An 18,798-nucleotide genomic window follows, 5' to 3' on the forward strand; every position below is an offset into this window, starting at 1 on the left:
GTGAAATGGAAAAAAACCAACAGATGATGGGAACGGTGATGGAAAAAAACCAGGTTAAGGAGGAGGTGTCTGGTTGAAGGGCAATGGTAGAGAGGGGCATAGAGGAAGGAAAGGTGTTGGCTGTGTGGTGGGGAGGGAGGGGGGAGGGGGGAGGGGGAAGGGTGCCAGTCATGATTCTTTAGGCTATTTTAAAACGTTCTTTTGTGAAGAATTCTACTATATATACATATGTTATGGTTCATTGTACTACACTATAATATATTATTGATGTAGTCCTTTAGGGTTTCTTCCATGGATGTATGCCGTTAGACTAAACCACATAATTTTTGTGTGTTATTGTGTTCTATACTTTATGCTTTCGTTTCTGCATCCATACTAGCATATTCAACATGATATATCAATGCTAATGTTTAACATGGTATCAGAGCCACCTTCCTATGGCCATGCTTTTCTGTCCCTATGGTGTATTAAGAGCAATCTTTGCCTTCCTTGGTGTTTCTTTGCTGTGTTCATCTTCTTTGGTTTCCTACTGCTGTCGTCAAAACTCTTTGGTATAGTCATGCCATCGTTAGAAGCCGCATCAATACTACAAGACCATTGCCTTCCCCAAACCACCGTCATAGAGCCAAACTTCATTCAATGGATCTTCTCAACCTTATCAAATCTCAAAATTTCATCAAGCTTCCATCTGGAGTTTGAGAGGGGGTGTTAGAGATATATTAGCCCATTAGCAAAAGCCCAAGCCTAATTCTACTTTGTGTGCAAGCCAAGTCTCCTACTTGTACTAGAAGTCAATTAGTCTAGGATTTAGTCTACTATATACACACATGTTATGGTTTTTTGTAACACAGGTTTTGTACTACGCTCTAATATATTATTGATGTAGCCCTTTAGGGTTTCCTCTGTGGATATATATTGTTAAGCTAAATCACGTAATTCTTGTGTGTTATTGCGTTTTATACTTTATGCTTTCACTTTCGTTTCATTTAACATGGTGTATCATTGCTAATATTTAACAAGAATAACTTCTATAAAACAAGAAATTCTTCACAGTTTTTTTCTTTGAAGTTGCAACAAATTGAGCGTAAAAAGTATTATATGTATCATTTACAAATATCATGTTTTATAAAAAAACAAGCTTGGTTTAGAAGTATATTGGTGCAAGGATTCGAAGACAGATACTTATGCTTCAAATTGCTATAATGATGCATGAAAGATGAAATCTTTTTTTGATTCTATGAACATAAGTTTCGTCCATAATCTTCTCTGATGGCCCTTTCAAACCTTGGTAAACTACATTTAACTACTGTAATGGTTTGGGTTTCCTGTATCTGGAAAATTACAAACATTTGCATTAGTAAACATGTTTTTTGCATTATCATCCTGCTGCCTTTCCGCGAGTACAAATAAGGCCAACTTCACAAAAATTTTCTGTGAACTAACCTACTGTATATACATAGAGAGTTGTATATCAATTACTGTTGTAATGTTTTTAAGGCTACTGATGACAAGGTACTTAATTAACCTGGTCACCACTAGCTAGGCGTCTCTTCTCTTCCTCAACTTGTTCAAGCAATGCTTCTAGCTCTGCTTCTGTCAGGCCCTCTAGCCGCTTCTGCAGATTAGCATTAGGCCCCAACCCAGTATTAGGAAAATATATTGGCAAATAACTCTAAATAGCATGTTTACAAAGCAGTCATTGTGCAAGGATCCATTTAGGTCAGTGGTAAAAAAACCAATAAGAAAGAATAAAAAGACGAAGAAGAAGAAAAGCGAGAATAGAAATGAATTATGCTGATGGCTCAGCAGTTGATCAATTAGTTCAATAGTTATAAAATTACTTTTGAAGGTATCAGGAGCTAAATGGAGCTGCTATATCTATCCACTTGAGTGTAAGTTCCAAAATTAATGGGCAAAAAGTTTTCCCATAATATTGAAAGAGGATCAGCATAGTCGTAAATAATGCACTTATGCTCTGATGTAAAGACAGACATGATGGGACTCTTTTCAATTATACCTCCATGACTTTGTTTTCATAGTCTCGTAATTGTTGAGCATATGTCATTTCTTTGTTTGAAACTCTAAATATATATGTTGAGATCCAACCAACTGTTAGACCCAAAACCAGTACCAGCTGAACTACATTTCCAGCTTGTAGAGGATCAACACCTACAAACTGCACATGACAACATAAATAGAACAATTACAAGGCTGGACTACCAATAAAAAAACCTTCATGCATGATATATATAACTGAAACCATCCAATTCAATATACAAAAATAAAAAAAAAATCCTGGGCAGGCATAATCATGAAAAGAAGGTGATACTTCTTCTACATTCCTTAATATATATATGCTGAAATTATTTTACTGGCATCAATTATAGACTTTTATTTTTATTTTAAGTAAGTGTTTTGTCTGGCGCTGTTAAAATAAATCTAACAATATTTTTTCTATTCCATTTCCCATAAGCAGTGTAAAAATAAACAGAAACAACCTATAAAAAAAAAAGAAACAGACATTAAGGATTCAAGGGTAACAAAGAGTTAGAATGACTACAAAAATGAAGCCAGGTACCTCCAATCCAGTTTTCAAGCCAACGCCGATGACAGTAACCCCAACTCCTATCAGTAAAACATCCTTCCTCGTGTAACCAAAAGGTTTCTGCTGTAGAAATAAGAAAAAATTATGAAGCATAATATCTTAATTCCTTTTTCTCTTTTTTTTTTTATTTATCTATATTTTTACTTGGACTGCAGCGAGTCAGGTAACAACATCCAAATTAAAAAAAATTCAGAACACAAAATTCATTACTTTAATTTTCACTTAAAGCACCTATCCATTTGGAATAGCAACACTCTTATACAAACCAGATGAGGACAAGTAAAAATCTTCCTTTTCCCAAACCTATAGCTCTCCATCTCTCCTGCTTGTGTCTGTGTTAAAGTCTACTGCTCTAGTTATGCTTTGTTATCACTTAAGGAACCCAAAGAAACTCTATAGCATTCAACAAAGCCATGGGCAGAGCATAGGAGGTGTGCTACTAGGCAGTATCTATCAGCAAACCAAAGAGACCACCCATCAATCAAATTCTTTTAAATTAATTTGTGACTAAAGAAGAAGAAAGCTGACAAAATGATCACAGTTGATGCTGAACTAGTTTTGAAGTGTAACATCTATTTCCTATCTTTTTCTACTTTTATAATCTTTTTCTGTTATTTTTGAGTAATATTTTGGTTTAACAAATGGTATGAGATATGCCCAACAACTATGGAATTAAATGAGTAAAGCTTACAGAAGAAGCATCACACATATAAAGACTATAATACCATTAAATATATCTCAAAGAAGTTTAGTTCATGCTTAAAACACAGGCTAGCAGATAACTTCATGCATTTTATTGAAAAATGATATAATGAGAAGCTCATCACTAGTGGTTGCTCATACATACCTTGGCCTGATCAGAGGAGTCATTGCCATTACCACTGGAGTTTGAAGCAGTGCTACTTCTAGGGATGGAAAAGATCAACTTCTTTGACAACATGTGGTTGGATCCTTTTCCAAGAAAAAGAGAAGTTTCCTTTTTATATAAGCTTCGATTAAGTCTTCCTTAAAAATTCAATAAGAGATGTAGCATTATCAGATACATGACATGGTCTTTATAACCAATGAAATCTTATTTACAAATCCTTAATAGTTAACATCAAGAAAGCTTTTTGTATAAAACATTAAGCTCTCTTTTACACACAAACTAGTATTTGAAAAAGTAGTAGATACACTAGAAAAATGTTAATTTTAAACCTCTGGTAGAGTCAGCAGAGGTCTAGCAAGAACATTTGGAAGTCACAAGTCAAAACATTGTTTAATCTGTTTTTATTTGGTAGACTTGTTAATTACAAACAGCTAGACTAAAAAAGTATTATTATTCTTTGGAACATAAAATGGAATCAGAAAGTCAAGCCTTTTAGACAATGACCTCTAGACTCAAGAATCAAAAGAATACATTCAGGTAATTGGAGTAGGGATCAATCACAATTAAATGAAAGGCAACAAACAGTATGAGATACCTGCACAATTTATAGATAGAAAAGGAATACTGCCTGAGCCTGGCTAATTCATTACTATCTTTTTTTCCTCCTGTTATACCCATTTATTGGCAAGATATCATAATTTGTGAGCATAGGATGACCATCAAAATGAATTTCTAATGTATCTAAGGTTGCAGAACTTGAAAACTCTGTGAGAAAACAGTCAGCACTAATCTCAAAACAGGAAAGGACAATAAAAGCACCAGTGAATCTGGGCCTCTTTTTAACCACTCCCCCCCCCCCCCCCCCCCGGGCAGCCGCGGGCAAAGACTTATTTTTAAGCAAATTTTAATAAATTATAGGAGAGCCTCCCCAAAAAAAGAACACTTCAGGCACCCAAGGAAATGTCCTGATTAACCATTCAACAAACCATTTGTTTAATGGCATGAATGGGGACATAGTATTCACGATAAGTAAAGACTGAAACGTTGAGAATATATATATATATATATATATATATATATATATATATATATATATATATATATATATATATATATATATATATATATATATGGACAAACATGCATGCACTAGCAGTGATTTCTATTTGTGTATTTACCTTTGTCGTGGTGGATGTCTGATTATATGTTCCAAACACATCCTAGAAGATAACTAGTAATTCAGCAGAACATCAAATATAAAGATAAGCTGATACAAGTCTTAATCTTATTGGATGTCGGAAAGAAATTTATGTGGTGAGAAAGATCACTGGACAGGCTTAGTTTCATGATAAAATTTTCAAGTAGTACACAAAAATGCCTCAATTTTAATTCTAGAAACCCGGTCAATCTGAGTTTTATGGAGCACTCTACTAATGAATGAGAGATCCAAATATCATTGGTGACACCTGTTATATGGCTCTGTATTTTATGTTCTGTGAAAAATCAAAAACCCATAATATTGTGATTCTTCACTTTCAAAAAAGGATCTGTGTTTTCTACATCAACCACATTCAATCAGCAAAAGTTCCTCTTCTGAAATAATTCACAGACACATAAGGCTAATAACTTGCATGAGATAATGCAAAACTTCAACAAAAGGATAGATGTGAGTCATTTCTTTTTTATAAGTAATAATTTTTTTTCAAAGTGCAATAAGGGTCACAATTCTAGCACATGGGATGCATGCAAGAGAAACACCCAAAAGCAATCCAGTGCCTAAATTTCATAATTCAAGAAATTCCAACAAATTGAAAAAAGAAAATGAAGAAGCATCTGCCATCCACTCATAGAGAGACCTCAAGAACAACAGTTTCAACCTTAAAGCCAGTAATTTACATCCCTTAAAAGTGCATGCATTACTTTCTCTCCAAACAATATTATCCAAGATATGTCTAAATGTAGAGAAATAATCTCCATTTTAGTAAATATGTTGCAATGTTTATGGATTGGAGAAATGATTCCAATCATGTACACATATGATAAGTAAAGAAGATGACAAACAGTACCCAAATGAATTAGATATTAGATTGGATTAGAGGATTGTGTCTTGTGTGGGCCTGTTTCCTCACATTGGATGTTAACTAGGAGGATCTTGGCGTTATAATTGATTAAAAGAAGCCTCAATTGTAACTTGACTAGTTCTGCCTTGAATATTTACTTCGTAAATCTTGACCATACGAGGGATTAAAAGGAGCAAAATACGTGTTTATATATATATGTGTGTGTGTATGTATATATATATTTCTTCAAAATTCTTAAATTAGGCCTGATCTTCATTCAATTATTTTAACCTTTCAGCTTATGTTTCCATCTTCCAGGTAAAAGCAATTAATCAAAGAAAAAGACACAAGCTAGCTAATACACAACAGATAATCCTCAAGTCACAAATATTCCAAAAACACTTCCTTACACAGGAAAACAAATCATTAACCTCAACAAAAACTATCACAATCCAGTACATGAAATTGTTTACTTTCAAAAGCAAAGAATCCGAGTGAGTAAGCCCAACTTCTTCTTAAGACAAAAATTCAAGTAAAGCAAAGAAATCACCGACTGACCTCTCACTAAACCTTCAAAAGCTCTCGCCCTTGGCCGCAAAAATGGAAAAGCAGGCAAACCCACGAAGGAAACCGCTTCTCTTTTGCATAAAATGCTGCAATTCATATTTCCATGGGGAAGACTAGCCATTCCTGCTGTATATTCTTCACATAATACACACACACAAACCAAGTTAAACGAAGTGGAAGAATAAACTTAAAAAGTTAATTGCTTCACAAGGAATGGTTCTGTATATAAAGCAAAAGCACAAGCATGGCCCAGAAGCTAAAACACTCATTTTAGTTGTTGAACATTTTAGGCAAGCCCAAAGCTTCTATCAGACAAGCAAAGCAAAGCAATACCCAAATCTAATTTCAAGAAAAGAAACGTAATTTTGCGATACAAGGAAGATAAGAAGAAGTAATACTTGGTTGGTTGGCAGTAGCGGGAGCTATATGGGAGTGGCGACCGTTAATGGATAAAATGTGTTGAGTTCTTGCAAATGAGAGGTAACAGGCAGGCTCACTTGTAAAAAATATCATTTGTTTGGATTAGTGAGGCCACCTAAGGGTCCCATGGACCCCCAAAAAAAAAAAAAAAAACAGGGGGGTTTTGGGAGGATATGTTGCTTCTAGCATAGTAAAGGAAAGCAATATGGTAAGTTACATCTGAAATGTATTAACAAACTAGCATCTCGAGTTTTAGAAACACGAGTTTCATTCTAAAACTCAAGTCCCAAAGACTCGCTTTGTACATGACTTGGACAGGCAATGCCACATAGATTTCGAGTCTGTAAGACTCGAGTTCCACCAAATCAAAATCGAGTTTTACAGACTCGATTTTCTTAGTGAAAGACGTGAAAATTGAGTCTGTAAGACTCGAGTTTCACAGAGAGACAAACGTTGAAGAAGAGAATAGAACAAGAACCCAGTAGAAGAAAAACCCAGTAGAAGAAGATGAAGCTCGAACCAATCGAAAATCAAACAAGAACAGAACGAAGATGAAGCCAAGTAGAAGAAGAACAGAACGAAGATGAAGAAGAAGAAGAAGAAGAAGAAAGCCAAAAAGATCTGACGACAGGAAGAACGATCTAACGACGAATGAGGAACTATCTGACAACGAAGAACAAAGATAAAGAACAGAGGAAGAGCAGATTGAACGATTGGACGACGCTGGAGCTCCGATTGGACGATTGAACGCTGGGTGGCTGATTGGACGATCTGGTCAGATCTGCTCAAAGAAGAACGCTGGTTCTGACTCAAAAGAATGCGAGGAAGAGGAAGTATTACAAACTCGAGTCTTACAAACTCGAGTTCCATGTGAAGTTCCACGTAAATTTTTCTTCCACATCAGCTACCACTACTTACAAATCGAGACTTAAAAACTCGAGTTTTATCTTGAAACTCAAGTTTTAGACGCTCAAGATGCTAGTTTTCAACATTGTTTTGAAACGTGACAACTAACTAAATTTTTTGATATTTAATGTTATTTGGAAAAAAAATTCGAGTTTTGGGGGATGCAAAACATACTCTCTAAAAGTTTGAATACAATTCGTTTCAAGTTCCTAATTATACTTTTGTTCAATTGAGTTTTTTAAGTTTCAAATTTATTGTCTTAGTCTTGGTATTTTTTAAACTTTTTAAATTAACAAAATTAATATTTTTGGAAAAAAATTTAATAAAAAAATCGATTTTCTTTTCTCTAAAACCTAAATTGAAAAATCTCTCTCTCTCGGAAAGTTTGAAATTAATTTTGTATCTTTTAAGTTCTATCCTTCTCACACCCAAAGAGGATCCATGGCCGTGGGTCTCAATCACATGCACTCCTTTGGTCGTCTCCGCCACGAGTAATTGACCCCTCTTTAAACTCAACTCCAACCGATCTGGTTCTTCACCCTAACTCAATCTCGCTCTTTCTACGACTCACTTTCCACTCACAACTCAAATCAATGCCTAGAGGGGGACCTTGGGGAACGTGGGTTGAAGACTATTAAAGAGGAAGCTATAAAGTTCACAGTTTAGGGGGAGAAGTAGTGGGCTACAAGGAGAGAGAGAGAGAGAGAGAGAGAGAGAGAGAGAGAGAGAGAGAGAGAGAGAGAGAGAGAGAGAGAAGGCCATCTTAGTGGTAGCTTGCAGTGGCTATCCATGGCAGTTTGGAGCTATCTAAGTTTTGAGTTTGAATTTGAATTGTGGGTTTATGTTTTAGGTTTTTTGGAATTGGGTTTGGTCTGGAATTGTGAGTTGAGGGTTTTCGTTAATTTGGGTTCTTGTATTTTTTCGCTATTGGTTGGTTTAAGGTTGATTTTGAAGTTTTTAACTTTGGATATTTATGGATCAGATGCTTTGGTTGTGAGAAACTTATAGACAATGTTGGTTGAATTTTTGTTGATTTTGTTTTTTTGGATGGGTTTATTAGTATGTAGTATGAACAATTTTTTTTCTTCACATGTGAAAATGTTTAATTTGGAAATTTTTAGTTTTATTTAACACATTTTTTTTGAGGTTTTTGGAATTAAGAAAAAAATAATCTAAGTTAATGGAGTAATTTGGATGAAAAGTGATGGAAATTCTTAATTGAATAAAATTAAAAGTTAGAGGACTCAATTGGACAAAAGTGAAGTTAAAAACCTGAAATGAATTTTGGTCAAACTTAGAGGTTGTGGTTTGCATTTTTGCCGCAAAAAAAGGTCCTAGGCTTTTTCTCCCACAACAAAAGGGGGGAAATTAAAGCCCAAATTTTGTTGAAAAAAAATCAAATAATACAAGTTAAAAATGGAAATGATATGTATATATGACATGGGGATTTATAAAAGCAATGGATTTCAACAAATGTTCAATTAGCCAAGCTAGCCTAGATGGTCATGTCTAAGAGAGATAGTTTGTGCATGCAAATTCTTAGTGCCAAATACAAAGTTGGGCAATATTGGTTATACAAAAACCCACCTAAGTCTACCTCACCCCCCCCCCCCCCTTGGAGCAATTGAAAGAACCAAGGTCATTATTTTAAGAAGAACTTGCTATCTCATAGGTGATGAAGTTTCAATCAATGTCTAGAAAGGCTTCTAGGTTCCTTGGTTCCAATGCTTCATACCTAAGCCAGGAGTGTAGTGTTTCACTTAGCTTTTTCTTACGGTTATCACAACTCATAAATGGTGATATACAAGTTTGGAAAGTTTCTCTTATCTAAGAATTATTTGACCCAGAGTTTGCATAGGCCATACTCTCAATTCCTCTACCATTCAAACCCAAAGAAAAAAAAAGTGTTTTTAGGTGCTAGATTCAAAGGGGCTTTCTCTTTCAAATCAATTTATCGCACAATCATGCAGCATGCCAGTACCCTATTCTCTCAAACACCATGGAAGAAGCTATGGAAGCTAAATGCCCCAAAAAGGATCAAGATGTTTTATGGAGAATAGGTGAAAATATGTTGAGAAGATTAGAAGTCACAGACTCTAGTTGTGTTCTTTGTGGTGAAGAGATAGAAATCACCTATCATATCTTCTTCAAATGCACCATTGCTAGAGCCATTTTGACACTCCCCTTGTTAGGGATTTTGAGCTGATAAAGCTCATATTGCATCCAATGAAGACATTGTCAAGTTAGTATTGGAACCACCCAAATCGTTGTTCCCAAAAGTGATAAATGGTTGGTCTCCCTAAATATGGTTTTTACATTGGATGAAATTTGGTGTTTGCATAATCATGTCCTTCATCATGGTGGTCCAATTGACATTCATAGCTCCATTCGCCAAGTTCATAACAAACCCTTGAAGTTTCAATATTAGTAGCTCCTGTTGCATCCCAACCCCCAACCCCACCCTAAGCGGTTTAGGTCCCCCTTCCACTAGACTAGGTCAAGATGCTGCTTTATTAGATTCCAAGGTTGCTCTAGCAACAATTGCTCATAACCACAGTGACTAGGTGATTAAGATATAGACCAAAATGCACAATATTTGCCCCCCCTTCCCCTAACCTAAAGCAGTAACCATTTTCTAGGATGTCTAGCTTACTAAAAGAGAGCCTTGGAGTCAGGTCATTTTTTAAGGAGATGCTAAAATTTGTTATGATTGCCTATCATCAAAGGCTCTTTCTGTTGACTGGTGTTGATGTTCATTTTGAGAAGCCCAATAGAAAGAAAAGCCTAGCAACATGGACATAAAAGAGTTAGTAATTGGATAGAAAAACCATTAAGCCCAAATGACAGGATTAATGGGTTATAGGTCCATAAAACAAACAAATGGACTTTGAGGAAGCAAACAGACCTAAAAAAGCCCGAAAAGAGAGAAGTAGCAAACCCATGGGCAGTATATGATGTAGAAAAGTGAGAACGGGCCATAGTAAGCCCAAAGTAATGCAAGTAAAGAAAGTAAGGGGTTAATGGAAAGTTCATAAGCCCCAAGGATGAATGATAGAGTAATTGGGTCAGGGATGCCCAAAAGGAAATAAACGGGACACACGAGCCCGCAAGTAATGTAGTAAAAAGCCCAATGATCATACTGAGTCATTAAAAAAAGAATAATCAGCAGGCCTAAAGAGGCCCACCAGGCTTGAGTCAAATGACATTACAGTAGAAATAGCAAAGTGATGCGGCAGGAAATAGTAGCAAGATTGTAGGAAGGAGCAAAAGAGTGGGCTGAAGGGAGCAAACCATAAAGAATGGGAAATCAGAAAACAACTCATGCCATAAGAAGTCAAGGATGGACGATAGAATATGCAGAAGAGCCTCCAGACCACGGCGAACGCGTGAGCAGCAGGCAGGTTTTGGATGAACACAGAAGTGACGCACACGCAAAGCCCAGACATCACTAGCCTGTACCCAGCCAATATAGGAAGTGGTGGATCATGGGTTAGAGGTAAGAGGACATAGTCTGGCGGTGGGGAGAGGGAAAAATCTATTATGCGGTTCCTGCTTAGGTTCTTTTAGGGGAAATGTCTTGCTGAGATGATATACCGCCCAAAAGACGTAAGGATGAGTTGGAATCACTAGGTGTATGCCATGAGGGATGGAGAGAGAGAGAGCACCCACACCGTAGCAGGTAATTATGCCATGGCAAGCAAACAAACAAAATAGTCATTTTTATCTAGTGATATGGAGTGGCACAACCAGCACAGGTAAGTGATGCTGGTTGGGTAACTGACTAACCAGTAATGGTCGGCAAGGACACCCACACCAGACAAAGGTGGGCTAAAATAGTAAAAGTCACCCGCGGCAGACGTTATATAAGGGACCCTTGCTATGCACAGCAAAGGGGCGACAAACACAGTCATAGTAACCTCAAGAAAGAATCACAATAAAGAAGCAAGCACTGAAAAGGAAAATGAAAAGAAAAGAAAAGAAGAATTAGAAAGGAAAAAAAAAATAGAGAGCATAGAATGACAGGCATGCACCAAATAGGTTGATCCCCTCTCTCCCTCTAAGGCCCTGTTCTCTGCTAAAGGCAAAAAGATTCTTCTAGGCACAAGCCATTTAACCCCGTTCCCTCAAAGCAATTAATCTCTTTTTGAGGGAGATTATTTGTGTTGAGGAAATGATTCCCTTCTTAGTTTCGGCCTTGTAATGTAGTTTGGCATGGCAGACTGATATTCCCCTCTTTGATTCAATAAACCCATTACTATTCCCTCCCTACTTAGTTCTGCTGTTTTATGTATAGGGTGTCTTTTGTTACTCCCCTTTATTTATTCTATCTAAATAGTGAACTCATTTCCTTTGTTATCTTTATTATATCTGCCTGTCATAACTTTCCCATAGCAGCTTTACCTATCATGGACATGTGATCAAAGTTTTAACAAACGGGGCATAGTTTGTGCACAAGCCGAACCAAGATGGGTTGCAATTGGACCGGTTCCAACTCCCTAATTTAGAACCTTTGAGCCTAGTACAGCAGGAGGTAACCCAACCCAACATAACAAAAAGGCCCATCACAACTGGTCCATTAACAACATGACTGACAACATTCTGTGCTTGGTTAAGTCCTTTTCTAGATGCTTCTTTAGTTGGGTTAAGAGGAATTATAATGTTGTAGCTAATTCTACTGGTAAGTTTTCTTTAAGTTCCTATGGAATTTGCTTTAGGGTGAATGTTTTGTGTGAGAAATACGTGTAAAGGGTTTTTTCTTCTAGAAAACCAAACTCACCTCAGGCGTTTTTTTTTTAAACATATATTTTGAAAAGACATTAACTTTTCGAGAATCGCCTACAAGTTCCAGTTCTTCTTCTATCTAGTCTCAAATTCCTCGTGTTTCGAATTAAGAAAACCAATAGGAGGAAAAAAAGAAAAGAAAAGTGGGGACGTTGGAGGGAGGGGGGCCTTAGAAGAAAAAAACCATTACACATAGCCTTTTTTTTTTTTTATAGAGAGTTTCAACCTATGATGTTTTCTCCTAATGATAACTCTTTAACATCAGATTAAGACACCAATCGGTTTTTTGTGCAAGAGGGGATTGAACCCCAGGTCTCTTATTCAATCACTAGAGACTTTACCAATTAAACTAACTGGAACCCACCATTACGCATAACCTTTTTGACATCTAGTTTTAATTTCTATTTATCAAAAGAAACTTTTAAAATGATTAAACTAATTTTGAATTAAATAGCCAAGAGTTTTGTAACTGAATTAAATCTTCCTTCCTTCATGGTAAATATTGAATTAAAAATTTTTTTTGATTTACACAATGAAACTAATTTTACAATTTCTTGAAGCATTTGGGAATTGTTTTTTAATGAGACCATATTTTAAAATTTTGAGATACTTGTAATGGGTTAGAATTAGAATAAATTGTGTTAATATTATTAATCCACTTAGAGTAAACTATGTCTATAATATTGATGTATTTCTAGTGCGCAACATTGCAAAAGTGCGTTGTACAACGATGCAAGACTTACATTAAATCTCATAGCTAAACATGAAAGGTAAGACTCAATTTTTTTTTTTTGGAGAAAAACTCAAATTTAATTTAATTATTAAAGATCTTCTAAAAACAAACAAATATTAAAACATACAATTAAAAAAAAATTACAGAGCATATTACTAATCAAAGTGAGACACCCTCCTTTACACACCCGGTTTGCAAAACAAGTTCTATTTTACCATTTTAAAAACTAATTTATCATGTATACCATTCCATTTTGCAATATTCACAACATCCCAAACTCTATTTTTTTTTCTTTGCAACTTTATTTAAATATTCTTTTTTTACTATTTCTCTCAATCTTCCTCTTCCACTCTTGCTCTAAGCAACCGGCAACCACAACATCACTGCCACCGCCACTCACATCCCAAAAAACCATCGGCCATCGACCAACAACCACCACCACAACCACAATAGTCCATGCCAACCACCAAAACCCATTCAAAAAACCACCAAACAACCACAACACCACACTGCCACCACCACTCATATCCCAGCAAACCACTGGCCACCGCCAGAAACCTCCACCACGCCACCAAGAGAAAAAAAAAACACACACACACACAACAACCAAACCCAAAAGCCCTCCCCTGATCCAGAAACCCACAAAACAACTTGTCGATCTAGAAACCCAGAAACCCATATTGATCTCCACTGTTAGAAACCCACAAGAACTCACCGATCTCTATCGCCTGAAACCCACAAGAACTCACCAGTCTCCACCGATAAAATCCCACGGCCCACCACACCGATACACCACGATCCTCGGCCCCAAACCCACCAAGCAAACCCACCAAAATCCGATTAGCAATCCTCATCCCCTTGACCACGTTGATCTTGCCCAAAAAATCTGATTAGCAAACCCACAACCATGCTGTGAGAGAGGGAGTGATGAGAAAATGGGTAGAGGGACAGTGGCTAGTGAAAGGCATAGGGAGAGAAAGGATCATCGGCAGTGCCATCAAATAGAAAAGGTCATCGGTAGTGAGAGGCACGGGGAGAGAAAGGGTCATCGGAGAGAGGGGCGATGAACTCTGAGAGAGAGAGAGAGAGAGAGAGAGAGAGAGAGAGAAGAGTTGAAAAACGGGATTGAAAGGAGAGAGAAAAAAAATGTGAAAAGGGATTTAAATAATATATTTTGGTTTAGAATTATACTACAGTGCCATCCTACATTTAGGAGCACATTGTAGCACAATTGCAAATTTTTTGCAATAGTAAGATTTTGCCAGACCGGGTAATGAGAGGTTTTAAAGCTCTGATGCTAAATATTACTAACATATGTCATATACAAGACCCAATGTGAATTCTCTAACGCTTTTCCATTCCTTTTAGAATTCCATCTCATATCTCCTTTGCCCTAAAATGTGCTCCAAAGGTAATTCCAAGTATTTCCTTGAAAGTTTGATGAGTTTACAATACAACCCAGAAAATTAGCCAATGTTTTTGGGTCCTTTAAGCCTCCAACAGGTACTAGTTTGGATTTGCTTAGATTCACCCTATTACCTGAAACTACTTTATTAAAGCAACTTAGAATACACCTCCTCAAGCATTTGATTGGATCAAAATTTACATCACAAAAGATGAGAGTAACACAGCTAATAAACAACATATGTGATATCAACAAATGTTTCCCTTTGTATTGGTTAAGGATTAAGTCATTTCAAGCTTTCTGGTTTCATTCTAGTTTCAATCGCCCTTGAGATCGATCTTTAAGTACTTAAGTTTTTACTCGGTTTCTCTGTTCGCTAAGAAAGATTGAGTTTTCTCAATCTTCCCTTAGGCAGTAGAATAGTCTTGTCCCTCTTCTCGGAGGTGGTCTGTTACTCTAGAGGCAACAAGTTTGTCTCTTGGAGCTAGTGGGTTTCTATTTTTCCAGGGCGTTTAGGGAAACAGTCTCTTTCTTTCTCGTCTGTTACCTCCAATGGAGGACTTAACCACAAACTGGAAAAACCTCTCTCTTCATGATAGAGAAGGATCAAATTTTTTGCTAAAAAACCAATCTCGTTCCTCTGACTTTATCCTCGCAGCTAAGTTCTTGACAAAATGTGCCTTAAATATGGAGGCAGTGGGTAGGACTTTCAGGCAGCTTTGGCGCTCTACTATTGGGTTTAAAATCCGAAATCTTGAAAATCACATGGTTTTATTTTTCTTCCAAAACGGGGTTGATGTTGATCGCGTTCTTCAGAGTGAACCGTGGTGCTTTGATAAGCACCTAGTTGTTATGAAGAAATATGAGGGTGATGGCCAATCCAGGAGATTCCGTTCAACGAGGCTTCGTTCTGGGTTCAAGTCCATGACATACCTATAAGATTCATGAATAAATCAGTTACTGAGTCGATTTGTGAATCTGTGGGCAAGGTGTGTCGCACAATTGATGGTGCGGATGAGGAAGGTGGAAGCTTTATGAGAGTAAAGGTTGTGTTGGATATCTCCCTCCCTCAGTGTCGAGGCCGTCTAATTACTCTAGAAAACAGAGAGAAAAGTTGGGTAAGATTCAAATATGAATGTCTCCCTAATATCTGTTATTGGTGTGGTTGTTTAGATCACAACTACAAGGACTGTGTGTTGTGGATAAAAAGCAAGGGAACCCTCTCACCCGACCAGCATCAATTCAATAGTTCTTTGCGTGCTCCTTCGTATAGAGTCTATAACAAACCTGTTGTCTCCGTTCCGGGGTTCTTCGATAACGTTGACAATTCCAGGCCAAGAAATTTGGCAAAATTGGGTGTTGGATCTGTTGCAGCGACAGGTGCTTCGATCCTCCACCATCCCTCGATGACTGAGCCCGACTCGAAAATGGACCTCCATGATCCTGTCATTAATGAGGTAGATCTCCCCCCAAAAACCGGACCAGTTGGATGTGAGGCGTCTCCAAGTGTGTCAAATCAGCTCAGTGACTTCTCCCTTAAGGAAGCGCAAACAGTCGGTAATAGTCCCATATCTCTAGGCGTGGCGGCAGGTGGGAACCCAATGGGAAATGAGCCAAAGGATAAAGCGAAGATTACGAGGTAGTGTAGGAGTAGCGATCTTTTCCAAAATAAACTGGATGACATCGATCGAGAGCTTAGAAAGTTTGATGATGTCACGGAGGAGATAAGTGTTGATAAGGGTGTGAAGGCTGAGTTGAGAAGTATGAGTACTAGTTCTTGTTGTCCAGTGAGTGCAGAAGTGGGCTTGGGCCGGCCCATATCAGAAGTGAGAAACTTGGCAAATAGCGGCCCACAACAAGATCCCTCTAAGGAACATCCAGGTAATGCTGGGCCTACTAAAATTTCCCACCCAAACCCCCCTTTAGGCCCTTCGAAACCGACCACAAGTTTTCCCCTCCAAGATATTACAAACGGTTTTGGGCAAGAAAGGGAATCTAAGCCTAGAATATCTAGGATAAAAGTCAGAAATAAAAAAGAGCCCCAATCCTCTCCTAAAATAGCTCTCTCCCTAAAACCTTCACGAAAACGGCCCTTACCAGAGGTCTTAGATATCCCACTCCCTAAAAGAAGAAGTGTCTTTCGTGAAGCAGAACATGTCGTCCTTGGAAACGGCAACTCAATGGTGGTGGCTGGAACTCAGCCCCGCCATCCATCATTAATTGCTTGAGTTGGAATTGCTGTGGGCTTGGGAACCCATGGTGAGTTCGAGAGCTTTCCGATTTGGTGAAAGCAAAAGCTCCCAAGGTAGTTTTTCTGATGGAGACCAAGAAGAAGAATACTTATTTGGAAAGAATTCGATGTCGTCTAGGTTTTGATAACCTCTTCATCGTCCCTCGGAGAAACCTCAGTGGTGGGCTGGCTCTGTTTTGGTCAAACGAGCTTGACCTCCACATCCGATGCAGTGGTGAATCCAAGAGTCGATGATGCCTGGCGCTTTACGGGGTTCTATGGTTCCCCTGAAGTTGCTAACCGGGAAGACTCTTGGACTGTCTCGCGCCACCTCGGGTCCCAATTTAGTATGCTGTGGGTTTGTATCGAAGATTTTATCGAGATTACGAGAATTCAGGAGAAGTCTGGAGGGTGTATTCGGCCTGAAAGTCAAATGCAAGGTTTTAGAGATTGTTTGGACGTTTGTGGGTTAAAGGATTTGGGTTTCTCGGGTTTACCGTTCACTTGGTGTAACAGGCGGTATGATGGTCCAGTTACTTGGGTCAGATTAGACCGGGCGGTGGCCTCCGCTGATTGGATGCTAAAATTCCCAACGGCACGGCTACATCATTTGTCGGGTTCATCCTCGGACCACTGTCCGATCTGGTTATGTTCTGATGATGTTCAGAGGCATTTTTTTAGGCCTAACAAACCCTTCAGGTTCGAGGCTATGTGGCTAAAAGATGCAAGTTGTAAGGGAGTAGTTCAATCTGCCTGGGATATGGGCTTAACTAATGGTCCTATGGAGAACGTTCTATTGAAGGTTAGTAATTGTCAATCTCTTTTGAGTACTTGGAATAAGGAGGTCTTTGGAAATGTCTGCATTTTACTGGCTCAAAAAAAAAGAGCAGTTGGTGAAAGTTGAGGCCTTGTCTATGGTGGGGGGAAGTCATGCCAGTTTGAAGCCTCTATGTGAGGAGATAGAAAAACTGATGAAGCTGGAGGAATGTATGTGGAACCAAAGAGCAAAGTCAGGCTGGCTGATGTATAGGGATCAAAATACTAAATATTTCCATTGCTGGTCTTCGAAAAGGAATAAGAGAAATTTTATAGCAGGCCTAGAGAATGATGCAGGTGAATGGACAGAAAAGGAAGATAGAGTTGGTGACATGCTTGTCAATTATTACACGGGTTTGTTTACTTCCTCAAATCCCCTGTCTCTGGACCCGGTTTTGAGTGGGGTTGAACCAAGAGTCAGTTCAACCATGAATGATGACTTGGATAGACCTTTTGAAGCAAGTGAAGTAAGGGTTGCCCTCCAAGCAAAGACAGCTCTAGGGCCGGATGGCTTACCTCCGTTATTCTATAAGCAATTCTGGGATACAGTGGGTTCCGAGGTTTCGAATGCAGTGCTCTCTATCCTCAACTCAGGTATCCTCCCCAACTCTCTTAACCATACTTTTTTAACTCTTATTCCAAAAGTAAAGAGCGCTCGTTTGGTTACTGATTTCTGCCCCATTAGTCTAAGTAATGTCCAGTATAAACTCATTGCAAAGGTCTTTGCAAATCGTTTGAAACCTCTTCTACCCTAGATTATATCGGAGACCCAGAGTGCTTTTATGTCGGAAAGGATCATCACTGACAATGTCCTCATTGCACATGAGATACTTCACTACCTGAAATAAAAAAGAATGGGTAAACTGGGGTATATGGCTCTGAAGCTCGACATGAGCAAAGCCTACGACCGGGTTGAATGGAATTTTCTTGAGCGAATTATGGTTAAGATAGGCTTCAGCCAAAATTTTATCCGTCTCATCTCCATGTGTGTCCGTTCTGTGACATATTCAATAATGCTAAATGGTCAACCCCATGGTTTTATCACTCCAGGAAGGGGTCTCCAATAAGGAGATCCCCTTTCCCCATATCTGTTCTTACTAGTCACTAAGGGCCTTCATGCCCTTCTCATGAAGCTTGAGTCAGATGGGGAGATTAGGGGTGTGTCTCTGTGTGCAGCCGGTCCACGTGTGTCCCATTTACTCTTCGCTGATGATAGCTTAGTTTTTTGTCGAGTTACGACCTCGGATTGTGCCAAAGTTCAGTCTCTCCTGCACCTTTACGAACAAGCCTCGGGGCAGATCATTAATAGGGGGAAGACAAATATTTTCTTTAGTTCTAACACCTCTGCTCTGTCCAAACAAGATATTCAAGCTCTCTTAGGGGTTCCTGCAATCCAAACATACAAA

General features: G+C 38.2%; 2 protein-coding genes across 6 annotated transcripts; one reads left to right on the forward strand and one right to left on the reverse strand.

Annotated features, from left to right (window-relative positions):
* Positions 1-1,203: 1,203 nt before the first annotated feature.
* LOC142630729 (uncharacterized) lies at positions 1,204-6,636 on the reverse strand. 5 transcript variants are annotated; one of them, XM_075804767.1, is made up of 6 exons: positions 6,499-6,636; positions 6,092-6,235; positions 3,453-3,556; positions 2,579-2,665; positions 2,018-2,176; positions 1,204-1,615 (listed from the first exon to the last, which is right to left on the reverse strand). In XM_075804767.1, exons 1-6 carry the CDS (start codon positions 6,611-6,613, stop codon positions 1,517-1,519), a joined length of 708 nt encoding a protein of 235 aa, XP_075660882.1. In that variant the 5' UTR covers positions 6,614-6,636; the 3' UTR covers positions 1,204-1,516. The 5 variants fall into 5 exon arrangements, with proteins under 5 accessions (XP_075660882.1, XP_075660881.1, XP_075660879.1 ...); XM_075804766.1 differs by having other exon boundaries at positions 2,579-2,668; XM_075804764.1 differs by having other exon boundaries at positions 3,453-3,610.
* Positions 6,637-15,290: 8,654 nt separating this feature from the next.
* LOC142632636 (uncharacterized) lies at positions 15,291-18,147 on the forward strand. The gene is made up of 4 exons (XM_075807007.1): positions 15,291-15,985; positions 16,046-16,227; positions 16,810-17,378; positions 17,467-18,147. Exons 1-4 carry the CDS (start codon positions 15,291-15,293, stop codon positions 18,145-18,147), a joined length of 2,127 nt encoding a protein of 708 aa, XP_075663122.1.
* Positions 18,148-18,798: the final 651 nt, after the last annotated feature.

Source organism: Castanea sativa, chromosome 4 (genome assembly GCF_040712315.1).
Source record: "Castanea sativa cultivar Marrone di Chiusa Pesio chromosome 4, ASM4071231v1".
In the NCBI taxonomy this organism is placed as follows: Eukaryota; Viridiplantae; Streptophyta; class Magnoliopsida; order Fagales; family Fagaceae; genus Castanea; species Castanea sativa.

Bases quoted from the DNA above. Each gene is read 5' to 3' on its own strand.
- LOC142630729 (XM_075804763.1), bottom strand. From the start codon at position 6,613: ATGATATTTTTTACAAGTGAGCCTGCCTGTTACCTCTCATTTGCAAGA. The intron at 3,611-6,091 runs GTCAGTCGGTGA...TGAATTTTTAAG, and splicing joins TTTTGAAGGTTTAGTGAGAG to GAAGACTTAATCGAAGCTTA. The intron at 1,616-2,017 runs GTATAATTGAAA...GCTAATCTGCAG, and splicing joins ATGAAAACAAAGTCATGGAG to AAGCGGCTAGAGGGCCTGAC.
- LOC142632636 (XM_075807007.1), top strand. From the start codon at position 15,291: ATGAATAAATCAGTTACTGAGTCGATTTGTGAATCTGTGGGCAAGGTG. The intron at 16,228-16,809 runs GTAATGCTGGGC...CATCCGATGCAG, and splicing joins TCCCTCTAAGGAACATCCAG to TGGTGAATCCAAGAGTCGAT. The intron at 17,379-17,466 runs GTTAGTAATTGT...AAAAAAGAGCAG, and splicing joins TGGAGAACGTTCTATTGAAG to TTGGTGAAAGTTGAGGCCTT.